This window comes from Hemiscyllium ocellatum, chromosome 6 (genome assembly GCF_020745735.1).
Source record: "Hemiscyllium ocellatum isolate sHemOce1 chromosome 6, sHemOce1.pat.X.cur, whole genome shotgun sequence".
In the NCBI taxonomy this organism is placed as follows: Eukaryota; Metazoa; Chordata; class Chondrichthyes; order Orectolobiformes; family Hemiscylliidae; genus Hemiscyllium; species Hemiscyllium ocellatum.
Window position 1 is genome coordinate 68292908 of NC_083406.1, and position 20597 is coordinate 68313504.

General features: G+C 38.3%; 1 protein-coding gene across 1 annotated transcript in view; it reads right to left on the minus strand.

The window, feature by feature from the left end:
* The window catches only part of LOC132816433 (TBC1 domain family member 8), a 112617-nt gene that overhangs the window by 27186 nt on the left and 64834 nt on the right, over positions 1-20597 (minus strand). Inside the window, exons 7-13 of the mRNA XM_060826009.1 lie at positions 18120-18314; positions 10700-10870; positions 9374-9524; positions 8504-8718; positions 7788-7905; positions 4848-5133; positions 4612-4738 (exon numbers count right to left, since the gene is read on the minus strand). Coding sequence (XP_060681992.1) covers positions 4612-4738; positions 4848-5133; positions 7788-7905; positions 8504-8718; positions 9374-9524; positions 10700-10870; positions 18120-18314 — 1263 coding nt within the window. The remainder of the gene's footprint in view (positions 1-4611; positions 4739-4847; positions 5134-7787; positions 7906-8503; positions 8719-9373; positions 9525-10699; positions 10871-18119; positions 18315-20597) is intronic.

Genomic DNA, 20597 nt, shown 5'->3' on the forward strand with positions numbered 1-20597 from the left:
ATGCTGGAAAAATTCAACAGATCTGGCACCACAGACGGATAGAGAAATAGAAGACATATTCAGATCTGAGCAGTGTTAGAAAATAGGTTTAATTTTATACTTTTGACTGATGAAGAGAAGATGGAAGCAGAAAGGTGTTGTAGGGGACCAATTCAAAAGAGAAGAAATTGTTTATAGTGCAGAATGAAAAAGATGTAAAAAATAGGATAGAAATTAAAGTAGCAAGGACTTCCCTTCAGTTTAAGTGCAAGTGAACAAGACAAAAACATGGCCGCAGGGAAATGGGAGGGAGTTTGTAGAGAGAAGAGGATGTAAGAAAACTGGAGAACATATAAAGTGTTTAGGCTCTGAAGTTGAGAATTCAATACTGAGATCTTGAAACTGTAAAGCAGCAAAGTGCAAAATGAGGTGTTGCTCCTTGAGGTTGAATTGTGTTTCACTGGAACATTGCAGCAGACTTGGAACAGACCTGCTAGCATGACAGTAAGGAGGTTTATGAAAAGGCAAGCAACGGGCAGGTCAGGGTCATTCCGACTGACAATAAAACGGTCACTCAGTCTGCCTTTAGTCTTGCCAACATAAAGGAGACCACAACATCAGCACCAGATGGTGAGGAGCAAAGAAGTGAATGGGCAGTTTATACATCTTCTGTAACTGTATAGGAAGCTATCATGAGGAAGTGAGGGAGCATTCGGAGTGATGGGGGAGTGGATCAGGGTGTCACAGAGGGTCCAGAATGCTGACAGTGGAGGGCAGGGAAAAACATGTTTAGTGATGACATCCTGCTAGAGGTGGCAGAAACAAGGAAAGATGAACCTTTGAATGTAGAGATGAGTAGGGTGTGAAATGAGGACAAGTGGAAGCTGATTGTTGTTCAGGAAAGGAGGGGAAGGGGTGGGGGGATAGAAGTGTCGGAGATGAATTGGAAAGGTCTGAAGGCCATGTCAACCACGATTGGGCTGGGGAGAGGTGAGGAACAAGAGTCCTCAATTAAAGAAAGAGATATTCATGTTGAAAGCAATCTGATGGAAAGGTGGTACTCCTTCTAGCAGGTACTGATTACTTCGGTGAGCAGGTAGGTGACTGATTACTGCGTTTTAAGTTTTCTTTTTCTCTGGACAGGAATGATAGTTTAAATCAGAAGCATGGCAACGTGAATATTTCATTCAACTTATAGCAAACCAGTTAAACTCCATAATGTGACTACAGATATTCAAGCAACGGGTTTATGGGAACATCACCACCTGCAAGTTCCCACTAAGCCACTCACCATCCTAACTAGGAAATATATCGTCGTTTCTTCACTGTCACTGGGTCAAAATCCTGGAATTTCCTCCCTAATGGCAGCATAGGTCTGCAGCAGTTCAAGAAGGCAGTTCACGCCCACCTTCTGAAGTGCTACTAGAAATGGTCAAAAAATGCTGCCTCTTCCAGCAACACCCACATCCCGTAAGTGAATAAGAAAAACATTTCTAACTTGAAACCTAAATAGTTAAATAAAACAAAGATGGCAGGGCAGGTGATGTGTTGCAGCTATGGTATGTGGGATGTTGGTGGATCTCTGTGGGATGTTGGTGGATCTCTGTGTGATCCACAGCTACCACTATTCCAACAGCATAGCTTCTGTTTTCCCAGTACTGGTGTTAATACCCATGAATCAAAACCCATTTCTCTCACATTTAATACTCTGATCTTATTTAATCTATGCCAGTTTACTTGTGGCTCAAATAATCCAAAGGTTATTAGTTTTGTCATTATGCCTTTTCATTTAGCAACTAGCTGTTTATTCCCTCAGCAAAATCCCTTACTTTGTCATATGATGTACTTGGTAGCATGTCATCCAGAACAACTGCCCTTCCACTCCAGATTTCACTCCAGACTTTGAGTCTAGAGATGTCCTTGCCCATAGCAACATAGCCTTTGGGCTCAGCTGCAGAGAACAATACTTACGCCCTAATGAGACTGTCACATACTACAACTACATTCCTTTTTACTACTTGCCACTTGAAGCCACAGTACCAGTGTTGTAGTCAGTATGTTCATTGTCCTCGAAGTCCCTGTTCTTCTCCACTGTAAGAACCTCAAACTTCCTGGACAACTGCAAGGGCTGAGGCCTCTCTGATGACACTTTCTAGATCCCTATACCTGCCTCGCTGTCAGTGAATCCTTTCGGTTTCTGGTCACAGACCAATTTTGATACAGCAAGTGGTAGGTTGTCTAATAGAAAGCAATCCTAGAAAGTAACAAAGAAAAGTGAGAATATTATGCTTCAATTATACCTGGGATTGGTGAGACAACAGAGCAGGTCTGAAAAGCCAAACTGTCTACTTCTGCAGCTAATTCGTATGCTTGTGTGTACAATAAAATTTCACATTCAGTCTGAGAGTGAGAACTGTAGGTCTGAAACTAAAATCAAACTTAAAAAAGGCAATTACAAGGATAAGCAAAGACAAATTTGCAACATGTGCAGCTCACTAGGAAGTGAAGGATGGTATCATGTTGAAAGAAAGGCAGAGTGCTGAAAGGAAGGCAGCAAAACGATGACTTATAAAAGGGAAAAATTAGTGGAGACGAAAATAGTACATACAACAAAAACTTATGTAGCTACATTGTGAACAAAATAGAGCTAAAGTGAGCACTGGTTCCTTAAAGGGTGAAATTGGGGATTAATTATGTGAAACAAGGAAATGTCAATATTTCATGAAATATCTTGATCTATCTTCATAGAAGAAGAAGATGCAAAAACATCAAGAATAGAAAATCCCCAGGAGAAAATGAAGGGATCATGATTACTACAGAAAAAAGGTTCTAGGAAGACAAATAGGATTAAAGGCTGATAAGTCTCATAGAACTGAGGGCTTGCATCATAGGATCTTAAAAAAAAGGTGGCTACTCAGTTAATAGATGCATCAGCTATAATCTCCAAACTTGCCTAGCTCCTGGAAAATGTCAGCAGATTATAAAACCACAAATGTAATATTTCAATTGAAGAAAAGAAACAGGATGTTTGCCTAACATTTGACATTGGGAAATTATTAAGGAAATAGTAACAGGACATTCATAAAAATCAAAATACAATTGAGCAAAATCAACACAATTTTCTGAAAGTCAGAATTGTTAAGAGTCCTTTCAGGATGTAAGAAGCCGGGTGAATAAAGGAGTAGTTGTTGATGCAGCGTATTCAAAAGGCATATAAACTTGTTGCATAAGATAAGTACTCATGGTGTTGTGGGTGATATATTATCAGCATATCAGCTCACTAACAGAAAACAGAGTCAATATAAATGGGTTATTTTCAGATTGGCAAACTTGTGGGTTTTGCACTGCAGGGATTTTCTGGTGTCTTGACTATGTTATCCATATTAATGATTTAGATAAAGGCAAATTGGTTTTTACCGATGATACAGGCATAGGCAGAAAAGGAAGTGGTGAGGAAATTACAAAAAGTCTGTAAAGGTTAATTGAGGCCAAAATCTGGCAGTCTAAGCATAATGTGGCAAAATAAGGTTGCCCATTTTAGCAGGAAAAAACACACAGGATCCTATGTATAAGTGAACATAATAGAATTATATCATTAGCAACACTAGCAAGGGCACAATGCAGTACAATGCACATTTTGCACATGCATTGACAACATTTTGGGGCTGTCAACAGCCACTTGATATTTAATGACAGAGACACTATGGAAGGCTACGCCATAGAAGGATAGTGATGTCCTTAGAAATAAACCACAATAAGATAGTGTACAGACACTGCAAAAAACTAGGAAAGCAATAGGAATATTGTCCCTTAATACAAGGGGATGGAGAATTAAAGTCAGGAAACCATGCTACAACTTTACATGGCACTGTTGAGCCTGCACCTAAGAGCTATGTATAGTTTTGCTTTTCTACTTAAGGCAGGATATAATTGCTTTAGAAGCAATATAGGGAAGGCTCATAAAGCAGGGATCCTTGGGATGAAGGGGTAGCCTTATGATGAAAGGCTGGGCAATTTAGGGCCATATGTCGAGTTTGGAAGAATGACTGGTGATCGGCAATAAAACATGCTGAGAGAGCGTTTCCCTTTCCTGTTGTGGGGGAATCCAGAACTCGAGGCAGAAGGTCTCTAAGTTCAAACAGAGATAAGGAGGAATTTCTTTACTCATCAGGTCATTTTCTCACAGGGTCATCATAGCTTTGGAATTCTGTCCTCCAGATAGCAAATGAGGTTCAGTCATTGAATATATACCATGCTGACTGTGGTAGACTCTTGACAAACAGGGAAATCAAGGGTTGGAGATAGGTAAGGAAGTGAATTTAAGACAACAATCAAATCAGCCATGATCCTATTGAATCATGGAGCATGCTCCAAAAGTTGAATAGTTAATTATATCATAATAATTTCTTTACAGGCTTGAATGCTTAATCTATCTTAAACTTTCATTATGTCATTCTCTGCATTTTTTATTAAGTATGGAAAGGCAGGAACACTGCACCTGAAAGAATATATTTGGCTAAATTACCTCAAACAGCTCTGCCATTATATGTTTAATCATCAATTTAGTGTACTTTATTAAATATTGCGGATTTCCGAAGCTTATAACAAAATTACAACACTCAGACAGCTCACCTCATAGGAGTCTCTTATTAGATCAGATATTTCCACTTGCTGTACAGGATCTTTATCATCACTAAAGACATGTAGCTGAGAAATTTGGGGCAATGGACTCTCTTTGTTTGTGATATTATCAAGAAATCTGCAAAAAGAGATCAAGTGTACTTCATTAATTGCGTACTTCAGAATTGCTTTCGTTTTCAAAATTAAATCAAAATGTTGCAGTTTTATGAAGAACAAATCTACTACACCTGCTAAGGATTATCAAGGCTTGTCCATCATCTGTGCAGCTACACAACCCTTGTGTATTGGCATCTAGTATAGCCAAGCCCACTTGGAAAATCACCTTTATTCCATCATAAAAGAAACAGTCAACAATATTTAGTGCACTCTCAAGAGGTATAATACTAAGGAACAGTGTCAGAAACCAGGAGAGGGAAATGGATGCTAAACAAGACAAGTCTGTCACATGTTCAGCCAGTTCTGGTAAATGTTCTTTTATAAGTTCTTCAAACACAGCTTGATCGACTTGAGCACCTGGAAAACATGGGAAATCACAAGGCGAATGACTCAAGAGGAAATCACAACTTGATTAAAACAAAATAAATATAAACTTGCTGGACCAGAAATCTTATTGTGACAAAAACAATGATGGGCACTTCAAGCCATGTTCCCTTCATTGTTGGTTTTGATTTTATTTTTAAATCAACAGCCTTCTAAAAGTACAGTATGGTGGTCATGTCCTTTGGCAAAGCATGGTTCTCATCACAACGCATGTGTACATTAAGATTCCAAGACTATATCTCTTAAGTGCCAGATGCTGCTCTGTGACAAAACAGAATAGGAAGAGTTTGGAGGGATATGAGCCAAGTGCTGGCAGATGGCACTAGGTTAATTTAGGATATCTGGTCAGCATGGACGAGTTGGACTGAAAGGTCTGTTTCCATTCTGTACATCTGTCTGACTCTAGTAACGTGGGTCAAACTCATCAATTTCCTCACAATGTGTCCCTTAATTCAATGGTGAATCAACAAGCAATTTTAACTATCCATCTTTCGTATATTGGCAGACTAAGACACATTTTTTGGCTCATATATTTGTTTTTCTATTTATTGCAAGTAAATTACTGTAATATTTGGAATTTTAAGGGTGTACAGTATCTGTGAATTGCAACATAAGATAGTTTATAAATGGAACTAACACCAATAGACCACAACCATATAAGCTTTCATAAAACTGCAATTTTTCCAATACACAATTCCTCAAAGATAGCACTGTTCATTGCACTTATTCAATATGCTATGAAAATTTTCTATATTTAAATAAAATATACACAATGTTTGCTATAATGGTGGTAAATGTTATGATACAAACAAAATGAATTTTGTTATGGCAGTGGCAATATGAACACAATAGGAGATTAATTCGCATTTGTGAAATGGACTTAGAGGGTCAGAGATAACTAGGCAAGAGTCGCCAAACTTTAAAGTGCAAAGTTTAAAAGGTCATATATTTTGTTCCTAGTTTTTTAAATGATGTTTTAAAATATATAATCCAAAAGCAAAATCTGTAGCAATGTGGAATGCAGTAGAATGGTTTGGAGTTCAAATATTTGTCTGCAAAAGAATCTGAAAAATTGGTAGATACAAAATGGAGCTTCACGATCAGGCAAGTGCAGTTAAAATGCAACAAACTTTAACTTGATAGGATTTCCGAGAAGATGTAGCAACATTTTGTTTATAGGCTACAATGAGACCTTCAACTATTTTGCTTCTTTTATCTGATTTTCAGTTTGGGACTGAGTTGCAATCAAGAATTGCATTTGAAATTGAAACTTTCAACAGCAAAAGACTTTGAACAGCAGCTTCTTTCAATAAACAGAACAAAAGACTGATATTTGCCATTGGAGGTTAATTACTGCTCTGAGAACACTGTAAATGATTCAGCACTGAGATGTTGTTATGCTCAGGGACTTGCAGCTAGTTGAAGTCGGGTTGGTCAATCAAGGGAGAACCAGCACTGACCAGCCAACCACAGAAAATGTTGTAAAAGCAAGAAAGAAAGAGTGAACCATCTGACTGGATGCAGCGTTATTTTGAAAGCTGCTGGATTGGGGGCTTTGTTTTTGGCTTTTGCTCTATTATTCTCCAGTTACTGATTTGTTGGAAGTTCTGGGAAAAGAAACCCAGTCTGCAAGAAAAAAGTAAGACTCGCCAGAGATCTGAGGAAGCAATTTGCATTGAGCTACCTTTGGAATTCAAGCAAGACTTATACTCTTGACTGCCTACAATATAACCCGCCATCCAAGGATTTCATAAGGCCAGGTATTCATCATTGAAATGTTTATCGAACTAGCAAATTACAATTCCTTTATTTAAATATTTATCCCTTAACTATTTGTCTGGTGGTGAGAGAGTGAGGGTTTATACTCAAGGAAGATTGGGCTTAGATCATAGATATTAATTAGGTTGGCATGTAGTTTCTGTGTTCCGCTAAAGATACATTCTTAATAATAAATAGTTTTTGTTTATGCTATAAACTTGGTGTCCAAGATTTGTAATTTGTAAAGTCTGATTAGGAACAACTTAACAATTTTGAGTGACACTGAATGCTTTAAGTGCACAGTATAAGAATCCAGTGATAATGAGGCTGATTTGGTTTGGCTTGCTATCACTCTGTTGTAACAGTTATACACCTGTCAATACAGCTCAATGTCATACAACATCTGTAGACTAACATAGGATCTTTTGCAGAGCAGCTACAGAAAACTAGTCATTTTGTTTTGTCAAATAGTGTAAACATTTCTTTGTTCTTTTTTCACTCTAATAATATTAGCACATTACAATTTTTAAGTCACTGATTTTTTTATGAATTAATTAATCAAATCAATTCAAATATAAACATAACGTAGCATTCTAACAAGACCGTACACAATGGGGTCTCCAAGAATAAATCTAAACAGCCATATCAGGACTTCCTTTTAGGGACATAGATAAAGTTGCTACTGTAAATAAAACAGTACCTAACATTATCCTGCATTTTAACCAAACACTGATTTCACTCAAACTAAAATCCTGGGTCAAATTCAGTAATGGAATGTGAGCAGAAATGTTCAAAGCTAACAGTCCAAGCATATCAATACATTTTAGTGCTCACATTCTTAAGTTAATTGGTGTGAAAGAAATATTTACCAATAACTCTACGATTGAAGTAATCTGGGAGCATTTTCTCACAGACAGCAACAAGTAACCAAAAGGCTTCTTCTTCCTTTGCGTATAGTAATAATACAGAAGTCAGAATATTCATAGACTGTGGGAATAGAAGAAAAAAAATACATCATTTAGGGGCATAGTAGTGACCTGATTCTGCAAGAACTAAGTGGTACTTTGGTGAAGCTGTATTATTGAAGACAATGAATATTTAGTGCAATTAAACTCTATTGCTAAGCTAAAGCAAATGTTCTGCCAAATGCTCAATCTTTATCAATATAGCAAATCTGCTTTGCATCATTAGATTGCTCTGAAATGTTGAAACTTTATGCTCATTTCCTAGATACAAGCAAGCAATAAAATGGGCTAGGTGATATAATGGCTTATCCATTTACAAAGTAATGCAAATCGCAAACCTTAAAACTGGCTTTGTACACAATAAACAAATTATGACTAAAAAGAAACACTACCCCCACCTTATGTACCACAACCTTCTCACATTGCAAGCTTGAAATCATTTGTTAATAAAATTCATGTAAAAGGCTTTCAAACTGTAGAATTCCGAGTTTTTAAAAAATGCTTTTGGAGGAACCCTATTTTTGTAAAGATGTTGCTCATTTATTCACATTGCAATCGCTTACAAAACTAGTAAATTGATTCACATTTAATTAAAGCAAATAATTGTGAATCATTTTTACCTGGCAGTAGCCTATTTTGGGATTTCTGTATGCATATGCTGTCAGTACTCTCCTTAATGCTGCAATGCCAGTGTCACTCTGAAAAGCTGGGTGCTCAGGGAGGGAACGATGCAGATCACGTTCAATTTCTTCAGTTGCCATGCAACATTTACCCATAGATTCATCCACCAGATTCGCATAGTAATCAGGATATGAAGCTAAGTCAGTCACAGCATCTGTAGATAGACATTTAGTACTGTGTTTATATGCAGAAAAATGTTTACTTTCAGTTTACTGACATTTGTCTATGCACGCTATAATTTTGTTTAATTATATGAACTGACATGAATTTTTATTGACAGTTCGCCTAACCTCCGTGTGAAGATGCAGCAAAATTCCGTTACATTTAAGAATCTACATTGTTAGTTAAATGGCTTTCCAATTAGCCCACCCAGATGGGTTCTCAGTACCAGAAATACTTGTCTTTGTCACATGACTGAAATCTGACTGAGCTGCATCATTTAAGGATCCACACCTAGATTCTGTCCATCACTGTTTGACTTTGATGTAACTCATGTGAACTAATTTAAAACTCTGGATCTACAAAAGCCGGTCATTGATAATCTTGAGATAAGATTATCCTGTCACATAGCTCTTGATTTCCTGAATGCGTGTGAGTGTGGATGGGATGATGAAACAAAAAAAAATCTCATCTGCACTTCATCTTGAAATAAATCCACAGCAAAATCCTCTAAGAATTGGAATCCATGAAATAGGATTTATACGAGGACGCACTTCATCCTACCTCAGTTAAGGATGAGAGTAACAAGGAAATATAGCTGTCATGGGCTGAAAATGGGAAATTTCCCTTTTGTCTGTGACAATGCTCACCTGAAAAGTGAAGCCATAGCTGTCCTCGAAGACATTGTGGAACTCCCATTGCAACCAGCTTCCTTATTTTCTCTGTCCGAAACATACTGACTGTATGTCCATATTCCACAAAATGGTCATACCATAATTGGTTTTTCGCTTTTTCCATTTTCTAAAGATGCAAATCTACCATTAATTGGAAGCTATTTGAATAGTAGCCTTTGAACAGCTGCCCTTTCATATAAAAGACTGCAAACTCATCATCAAATAGAAATAAAAATCATGAAAATCATTATAAGGTCATTGAATAACTTACTGTGTTATGATCTTTACATGCCAAAGATCTGAAAGAGTTAACAGCCTTTAGAATACAACCAGTTTTAAAAATATTGCTTTTCCCAAGGAACAAGGTCATCTCAATACAACTTCTACAAATAATTTACAACTATCCTGATGTTTCCCTTAGTTCAGTGGTTTGATATCTACATCAAAATGGACAGAATTATCAGCTTCAAGCTCTGACAGGGCTTGAAAACAATCACTGCCCTCTCCGAATTTCCCTCCACGTCATTCATTTATTCACCATCATGGCCCTTGCCTGAATTGGATGACAGCCTGTCCCTGAGTGAAAACTCTGCATCTGCTCACTCAAACCAGCAGTAGCATGAGCCAAAGGGGCTCTCCTAAATTCTGTTAGGTAGTTTCTCCCCTATAACTAAAGTGGTCTGAAATTAGATGGTACATTGGCAGTGCTCCACTTCACTTCCATGCCCACAAATATTTAAAAGATTGTCAGAGTCGGAACTTTTCTAAGATGGCAAATGTAATACAATTCCTAATCCGAAGTCCACCAATTTTCTTTATGTATATTTATCCTGCGTAATTATATGAGATCATAAGAACAAGAAGCCATACAGTCCAATGTTCTGCATTCTAATCAAATACAATTGATCTGTGTCCATTTGCCTCCCCTATCACCATATCTTGTTAGCCTTATTCAATAACAGAATTCAAACAAACTGGCATTTTCTCTCATTACCATTACTACAAGTCTGCAAAAATTGAGGAAGGTGCAAATTTTACTATGTTTCTTCTTTCTCCAGAACAGACAATTACTTTTTTCTTCCTCGATCCATCTCACAGAAAGTGTAACTATAACATAGCTGAATAAATGAGTTACAGAAAAACTCAAATTACCTTCAAAGATCATGAAAATAACAACTCTTAGACCAGTCACTGAACAATTCACTCTCAGAAGCAAGTTTATTAATAAAATGCTACAGCTAGGAGGGAGATACACAAAGGTTAAATTGTAAAAGAAATAAGAACTGAATCCTGTATGCATACCATTTCAGATTTTCCACCTTCAGTTTCAATCAAGTGAAAGTGTGCCATTAAAGCCTCTGAGTTTAATGAATGTCTCGGCTCTTTTTTGACCGTTGGAGTGTTCACAAGCGAATCTAATGCTGTATTAGTTGTACAGATTTGGTTAGGACAATCTGTAGATTCTGAGGAGACCTAGAAGACATTGGATTTAATTAATATCAAGTTTTTAAACACCTATTCATGAGTTTCACATAACCAAATCCACAAATGCCAGTAAACTGCTAGTGTGTCCTTCTGTAGAGAAATTTTATAACATGGATTTTGTTGCAGAAATAATATCAAAACTGTTAGCACTTAACAGGTTGGGACTTTACTCATTGGAGCTTAGATGAATGAGAGATGACCTCTTTGAAACACACAGGATTCTTAATAGGCTTGACAGGGTGAATGCTGAGAGGTTGTTTCCCTTCATGAGAAAGTCTAGGATCAGAGGGCATCGTCTCAAAATAAAGGGGTGCCAATTTAAGACTGAGATGAGGAGAAATTTCTTCTCATAGAGAAGTGTGTCTTTGGAACTCTATGCCACAAAGACCAGTGAGAGCAGAGTATTTGTGCATGTTAGATAGGCTGAGATAGATAGGTTCACGATCAGTAGGGGAAATCAAGGGCTATGGAGAAAGGCCAGGAATGTGGATGTGAGGAATGTCGGATCAGTCATGATCCTAATGAATGGCAGAGCAGGATCGAGGGGCCATATGGCCTACTCCTGTTCTTATTGTGTTACAGTCACTCACTGTTATTAATACAAAAAAATGGAAAGCAAATTCTTGCAATTGCACAAGCACTAAACTCATATCAAGAAATTGCAGAATTGATTAGTATCGTGTTAAAATGATTCAACACATGTTGTATGAACTTGCTCCTCAGAAATCCAAACTTTCCAGAAAGGTTGACAAGTATATTTTGTAAATTGCACATTAAATTTTGATTATTGCCAAATGACTTGGTTGGCATGGAGAATAAAATTTTAATGCGGAGTACTCAGGGGAAGTCTTTTCACTCAGACTGGTGAGAACGTGAATGTAACAATTTGGAGCAGGAGAAAACTTTCACATCTACTCTGCTATCAAGAAGATCAAAGGTGATCAAAACTGTTATTTTAAATGCACCTACTTGCCTGCCCCTTAACCAATGCCAAATCAAAGTTCTGTTTCAAATTGAATGCACTCAAAGATCCAGCCATTAAAAATGTGACGAATAAAACTTGATGCAGTTTTGAAGAAGTGGGAGGAGATCTCTTACTTCCATAGAATGTCACTAGTCCCAGATTAGCCATGAAAGGAAGCACCCTCTCATCTACTCTGTCAAGCTTCTCTGCATCTCAGAAGTTTCAATAAGAATGTGGAGCAGAGTTAACAGGAAATGGATGAGGTGAAGAGCGTAGTTTTTTTATTCATTCATTGGATGAGGCCAGCATTTATTTCCCTACCCCTAACTGCCCAGAGGGCAATTAAACGTCAACCACATTGCTGTGGGTCTGGAGTCACATGTAGGCCAGACCAGGTAAGGATGGCTGATGTCCTTTATGGAAGGAAACTGTGAACCAGATGGGCTTTTCCAATAATCTATATGGATTCAGGGTCATCATTAGATGCTTTATTCCAGAGTTCTTTCTTAAATCTGAATTCAAATTCCACCATCTGTGATTCGAACCAGAGTCCCCAGAACATTATTTAAGTCTCTGGATTAACAGTCCAGTGATAAAACCACTACACAATTGCCTCCCCCTTAAACATATTTAAGGGCATGCTTGATAAATACATCAGAGAGGAAGATTTACTGATAGGGTGAGAAGAGAATGAAACCCAACTTTGATAATCACTAACAGAGATCAGTGGAGCCAAACGGCCTTTCTCAGGTGATTTAGGATAGTAGAGATCTCATTTTCACTTTGTATATAAACCATCTCTGGTGATTCTATTATGGTATTCCCCAGTGCTTCCTGTGGAAACACAACAGGCAATCTAGCAATAGCAATTATTGCAAATTGTCTCAATGAGAGCTGACCACAGGTAGAGGTAGGAAATCCCACATCCTGAAATTCCTGAGCCAATGATAGAGTCAGAAGCTTTTGGCATAGAAAAGACATTTCAGCTCATCAATAAAGGACAAAACATTGACACATGTGACATTCTCATTCAGAAGCTAAGAGAGAATTATGTCCAAAGAACTAAACATTATGTCAACAATTTCTCCTCTTAACAACTGCCTGACAATTCTCTCTCCTCAGCCTACCCAATTTTCGACTCAGTTGAGTAATTATTTTGGATACAATTTATTAAGCGCAAAATGAGTCAATCCATGTTACAATTCAGCAAATAATTGATATCAGCACATTACAGTCAGTAAACTACATTTGAAGAGTATGCACATTTCTGAGCAATTACAACACACAAGCAAGATGCTAACAGGAGGAAACATCTTGAAAGAATCTCAATCACGAGGGACAAAGTAAAGAATAAATTAATAGGTTTGAAAGCAGACAAGTCGCCAGAATGGTCTGCATCTCATAGCTTTACAAGGAGTGGCTGCAGGGATAGCTGATGGAATCGGTTGAAATATTCCAGAACTCATTGGCTCTAGCATGGTTCCAGTGGACTGGATAACTGTAAACGTGACAACCCTGTTCAAGAAGAGGAGACAGAAAGCAAGAGGGTGTAGGCCAGTTGGTGTAATATCTGTCATTGGGAAGTGACAGAGTCCATTATTAAACATTTAGAAAAAAACAATTGAACACAATCAGAGTCAATATGGTTTCATGAAAAGGAAATCAAATTTGACAAACTTGCTGATGTACTTTGAGGACATAACAAGTAGTTGATAAATGGGATTAGAATCTAAGAATCATTATGATACAGGAGGTGTGGTGCTGGAAAAGCAGGAGAGTCAATGTTTCAGGCATAAGCCCTTCCTGATGAACAGCTTCTGCCCAAAAATGTTGACTCTCCTGCTCTTTGGATGCTACCTGACCTGCTGTGCTTTTCCATGGCCACACTTGCGACTCTGACTCTCCAGCATCTGCAGTCTTCACTTCCTCCTATGGTATAGGAGGCAGCCATTTGGGCTGTCTGCCTGCACCAGTTCAGTCACCAAGTAGATGTAGTGTATTTCCAGAAGTCATTCAACAAAGTTCCCACATTAAAAGGTTATGACACAAGACAGGAGTTCACATTATTGAGGGGGTAATGCTTAGTGTGAGGATTAGTTAAAACACAGAAGACAGAGTCAGGATCAATGAATCTTTTTTGCATCTTGGAGAGTCTTGACTAGTGGAATGCCACAAAGATTCAATCCTAGGCTATGTGGCTCAGTGGTTAGCACTGCAGCCTCACAGCGCCAGGGTCCTGGGTTCGACTCCAGCCTTGGATGACTGAGGAGTTTGCACATTCTCCCCATGTCTGCATGGGTTTCCTCTGGGTGCTCTGGTTTCCTCCCATAATCCAAAGATGTACAGGTCAGATTGGCCATGCTAAATTGTCCATAGTGTTAGGTGCATTAGTCAGAGGGAGATGGGTCTGGGTGGGTTGCTCTTCAGAGGGTCGGTGTGGACTTGTTGGGCCAAAGGGCCTGTTTTCACACAGGTGGAAATCTAAAAAAAGCTACATACTATCTGCACAAATGACATGGAGGAGTGTAATGTATCTAAATTTGCTGGTGAAACAAAGATAGGAGAAAGGCATTTTGTGGTGTGTTATATATATGTTGGATAAATAGGCAGATGGAATTTAATATACAAATGAGAGCAGTCATGCACTTGTTGGAAGAATCAAAAGTCAGATTATTATTTAAACAAAGAGATTCGAATAAAATGCATCATAGCGGAATCTTCTGCACAAAACACAGAAGGTTAGCAATGATGGTGCAGCGAGTAATTATGGTGACAAATGGAATTTTGGCCTTTATTGGTTGGGGGTTGAAACTTAAAAAACAGGGAATGTATAGGGTGCTGGTGAGGTTGTATCTGGATTAAGTGTAGTATTTTGGTCCCCATATTTTTAAAAAGAAAACCATTTACTGGCATTGAAAGCTGTTCAATAGGCCGATTCCTGGTTTGTAGGAGTTAACTTATCAAAAGTAGCTGAACAGGTTAGGCATTTATTTATTAGAGTTCAGAAGAATGAAGGGTCATCTTTTTGAAACTTACAAGGTTGTGAGAGGGATTGACAAGTGAGGTGTTGACAAAATGTCTCCACTAGTTGGGGTGTTCCTAAACTGGGGGACAGTTACAAAACTAGGGATTTAAAACAGAGTTGTGTAAGAACTTCTTCTCCCAGACGGTAATGAATGCTAAAGAGAATTGTGCAGGCTAGATCGCCGCAAGTATTTAAATAATATATTGATTTTTTTTAAAATATAAAAAATATTATCAAGCTTGTTCAAGTTTGTAATGCAATGGCACAAAAGAGTTGTTGAAGGTAGATCAGTCATGATCTTGTTGAATGGTGGGGTGTAGGATTGAGGGACTGATTGGCCTACTCCTACCTCTATTTCAGTCATGTTTGACAAGGGATAAATGTTGGTCAGGACATGCTTTTCTTAAATTATGACACCGGTTCTTTTTAACCAGGTAAACATACTGGATCATCAACATCTCATCATAAGGGCAGCCTTTACAATGAATCATTCCTTCAGTATTTGGAGGTGCTGGTGTTGGACTGGGGTGTACAAAGTTAAAAATCACAAAACATCAGGTTATAGTCCAACAGGTTTATTTGGAAGCACTAACTTTTGGAATCCTGCTCCTTCATCAGGTGGTTGATCAGGTGATCTTACACTCCACAACCTGATGAAGGAGCAGCGCAATCATTAGAACAGGCAGTTTCATATCTCACCAATACAAATGACAAAAATCCAAAACTAAATGTACTGTAGATTGATCATTTAGGTTAATTACTCAATTTCTACAGTAGGATTTGAACCAAAACTTTCTGATAGAGAATGCAGGCTATCCGCAACAGGGTCAAAATGACACTTGAGTGTAAGTCAAGTTATGCTATTAGCATGGTTTAATATTTCAGTATGTTATAAATAGGGCTTCTGAAAGTAACTTTGTCAAAACTATTGTCTAAATTTAAAGAACAGCAAATAATTTATTACGATGAATAAAATAGGTTTGTGCTTTTGAAATTTCTGTATAATGAATTTGTATAACGAATCCAAGTATTGAAAAGATTAATCAGTTTTACTAATAACATTTAACAGAACATAAATATGCAAAAAATAAGGCACACAAGAATGTGCAACACAAACTTTTCCAACAAGAACTATTTCTTAGAAAAGCAACAAGGTAATTTGAAATTCATATGAGGAAATTACACAGAAAATATTTGGCTTGACATATTCTGTACAGCCATCTTTGTGGATCTGACGTGGCTATACAGTGCAAAGCTAATTCATTAGTGATCTGTTCATTCTCCATTACCTCTCCCATGATCTCACCCCCACTCCCCAAAACTTCATATTCACCACCTAAGGAATTGGGAGTATGCCAGTCTTTAAACAGTTTGGTAACAAGTCAGATATCCTGCAATTAATTTTGCTTTCAAAGGTTAGTATATACAACAGGAAATATTCTGTCATAATTAGCACCCGGCATCTCGTTAGATGGCTTTGTCAAGCTCATATGGAAATATATTAAACTAATATTGTTGAAGTGCCACCAGTCCAAATGCCACATTTCCATTTGACAACTGCAAACCTCCTTTAATCTGCTGGCAAAACAGAGCGAATCCTTGTGATCTACTCCTTCCATGTCTAAATTTTTGAGCACTCAAATAAAGCAATCAAACTAGTGGAAACAAATTTCACAAGATAATTTATTGCAATACATGTACTGATCATTTCTTGTTTTATTTTGAACACAATTTTGTCATAATATTGAAAACTATACAAAAATGTTGGTGAAGTCACAGGTAGACAGGATAGTGAAGAAGGCATTTGGTAGTCATTCCATTATTGGTCATTGCATTGAGTGTAGGAGTTGGGAGATCATGTTGAGACTGTACAGGATGTTGGTTAGGCCACGTTTGGATTACTGCCAATTCTGGTCTCCCTACTATTGGAAAAATGCTGTTAAACTTATGGGGATGCAGAAAAGATCTACAAGGATTCAGCTGGGACTGGAGGGTTTGAGCAATAAGGGAAAGGCTGATTAGGCTGAGGTTATTTTCCCTGGAGTGTTGGAAGTTGAGGTTTATAAAATCATGAAGGTGACAGATAGAGTAAATGTCCAAGATCTTTTTTCCCAGGGTAGGGGAGTCCAAAACTGGAGGGCATAGGTTTAAGGTGACAGGGAAAAGATTTCAAGGAACCTAAGGAGCAACTTCTTTCATACAGAGGGTGGTGCGTGTACGGAATGAGCTGTCAAAGTAAGTGGTAGAGGGTGGTACAATTATAACATTTAAAAGGCATATGAATGGGTACATGAATAGAAAGGGTTTAAAGGGATATGGACCAAATGCTGGCAGGTGGGACTAGATTAACTTTGGTTATCTGGTTGGCATGGATGAGTTGAACCGAAGGATCTGTTTCTGTGCGGTACATCTCTATGACTCGATAACTGGGGAGGCCATCAAAACAGGAACAAAATAGATTTGTATGAAAAACGTCTGGACAAGGCTATGTTACATTGTGACAACGAGCTATCATTCTCAGAAGGAATTAAGGAATTCACAGCACATTATAGGCATGCTGAAGACGACATGATTTGAATCCAGAAGTATAAAATAAGTTGTAGCAGCTCCTTCTACAAGGGCTCATGCCCGAAAAGTCAGAGAAAATGCACAAAAATGACCAAAAAAAAAGGTGTTAAAGAGACAGCAAGAGCAAGAGGCAATGGACTAATCTGATTCCACACACACACACACACACATCCTTTCATATGGACACACACACACACACACACACACACACACACACACACACACACACACACACACACACACACACACACACACACACCTAAACCTTCCACTACACAGTCATGTTTTTTATTTAAACCCTTGCCTTGCCTATATACACTGTTTTAGCTGCTGTTCCAGCTGGAGTTTAGCAGACAGTGAGCCATGGCGATTAGCTTGAGATTACATGGGGCACCATATTATTTTCAGTCATAGAATTGTGGTTAAATTCTAGTAAATTTTTGAGTATAATTTAAAGAGAAAATAAAATGTTTGAAGTATTCGTGACCTGAAATATTCACTCATTTCTTTCTCTACAGATACTGAGCATTTCCAGCAACCATATTATTTGCTTTACATGCAGATAATTTGTTTTCCTTCGAAGAAATAATTTATTTGCTAAACCGTTACTTGCATTTTGCAGAGTTCGGACTTCTGTGCTAAATGTTGCCATTAATGTTAAATGCAAGATGTCAACAAACCTCTTCTTCAACTCCAGACTTCTGAGTGCAGTCAGGCTTTCCACCTTTTAGAAGTTGAAGACGTTGGCTCAGTTGCTCCACAAGGCATTCTCTGTTTTCAATTTCTGTAAATTGAAATACCCTCTTACTTTTAATGCTGACAATAATTGGTTTGGGCAGGAGGCTAGTGTCCTCCATCTTCTCCACTGTCACCACCTGTCAAAGCAAAAGAAATGCCAGAAGTGTTTATTGTAGAAACTGTTATACAAACATTTAGGTGATATCATATATGACATTCTAGTATCAAGTACCTAACCTTCTGTCGCAAGTACTATTATTAGTATTACAGCTACTGTGCATTTGCTATACATAACCTGGGTTCTGTGCTTATAGATTATGAAATCTTACAGCAGTGTAAATTATTAGTGTTGTTAATGAACTTCAAGACATAGAACCCAGTATATGTCACATGGACTAACATATATAGATGCACTCAGACCATATCATACTGGCAGTAGAGTTTGATCAAGAGAACCACTGTGGTGCTCATAATTGGGGGCCAAATCCATGGGAATAGATTATTAAAAAGATTCAAAAGGTTTCAATAGCTGCCGTGGTGATGGAGAAATTATTTCTCTTTATTGTCACTCAGGTTCAGAGCTTAAGGGCACATCTAACAACCAAAAGTGAAGCAAAGCAAACTCAATATGGAGTGTGAATAGTTGAGTGTACATTCTCTTTCTTCTTTTTGGATTGATTCTGCTTAATTAAAAAACCAGCAGTTTTTCCAAGAGGCACATGACAACTCCAATCTGGCCAGGAGGGAGTACTGCCAAACACAATACCCGGCTGTTAGTCAATTCCACCATTTCTTTTATGGCAACAGGTTAAAGATGGATAAAGAAACCTCCAGCTGATCACCATTCATCATCCTCCCTCAGCTGATGTATCAGTGCACCTTCATGTTGAATTACTCTCAAATCATAGAGAAAGTGACAGAAGGTGTCATCAACTGGTGCTATCAAGCAGCACTTGTTTAGTAGTAACCTGCTCAACGATATTCAGTTGAGTTCCACCAGGACCATTTAACTCCAGGCCTCTTTACAAAACAGGTGAATTCCCAGGTGATGGGCAAGTGTCTGCTCGACATCAAACTCAGATTTGGTAGTGTGGAATCAAACCTAGCAAAACTGGATTCCTCCTGGTAATCAGGGACAAAACTCCACTGGTTGGAGCCACATCTAGCACAAAATATGATTGTTGTGGCTGTTGGAGATCAGTCATGTCAGCTGCAGGACATCTCTGCAGGAGTTCCTCAGGGTAGTGACCTAGGACCATCCATCTTCAACTGCTTCAGTGAACTTCCCTTCACGATAAAGATCAGAAGTGGGGACATTCCCTGATAAATGCACAATGCTCAGTATCATTCACGATTCCTCAGAATCTGAAGCAGCCCATGCCCAAATGCAGCAAGACCTGGACAATATTCAGACTTGGGCTGAAAAGTGACAAGTAACATTCGTGCAACACAAATGACAGGCAATGACCATCCCTAATAAGAAGCAGAGACAATCTAACCATTGCCCATAACGTTCTAAGGGATCACTGAATATTCCACTAACAACTTCCCAATGGTTAGTATTGGTTAGAAAGTAAATTAGATTAGCCTTATAAAAACAGTGGCTATAAGAAGAGGTCAGAGGCTAGGAACACTGCAGTGAGTAACTCACTTCTTGACTCCCCAAAGCCTGTCCACCATCTACAAAAGGCACAGGTCAAAAGTGTGACAAAAGTTTTACTTGGATGAGTGCACCATCCAAAACAAAGCAGCCCACTTGATTGGTACCGCATTCACAAACATCTATTCCCTCCATCACCAACATTCTGCAATAGTGTGCACCATCTACATTATATACTGTAGAGTTCAAAGTTTCTTAGATAGCACTTTCCAAACCTATGACCACTTCCATCTAGAAGGACAAGGGCAGCAGATACATGGGAACACCACTACCTTGCAAGCTCCCCTCCAAGCCACTCACCATCCTGACTTGGAAATATATTGCCATTCCTTCACTACTGCTGGGTCAAAATCCTGGAATTCCCTCCTTAATGGCACTGTGGGTGTGTCGACAGCACAAGGAACTGTGGTGGTTCAAGGCAGCAGCTCACCGCAACTTCTCAAGGATAACTTGGAATGAGCAATAAATGCTGACATAGCCAGAGATGCCCATGTCCCACAAGTGAATAAAAATGGCACTGATCAATTCATTATAATCAATTCCATCAGCGTCAATAAATCTAAAGAACCTCTCCTTCCATGGGATCACTTTGGAACCATGGTTCTAGGTTGTAACTGATATTTTCCATGTTCCAGAATACGATTACATTCTGGTGAAAAACCACCTCACCAAATTTCCTTATTAATTCAACAGCTGACTGCCATATTCAGCATGTTTGCTGTTCCTCAATACATTGTCTCTCACTCCAGTTTGCAGTCAA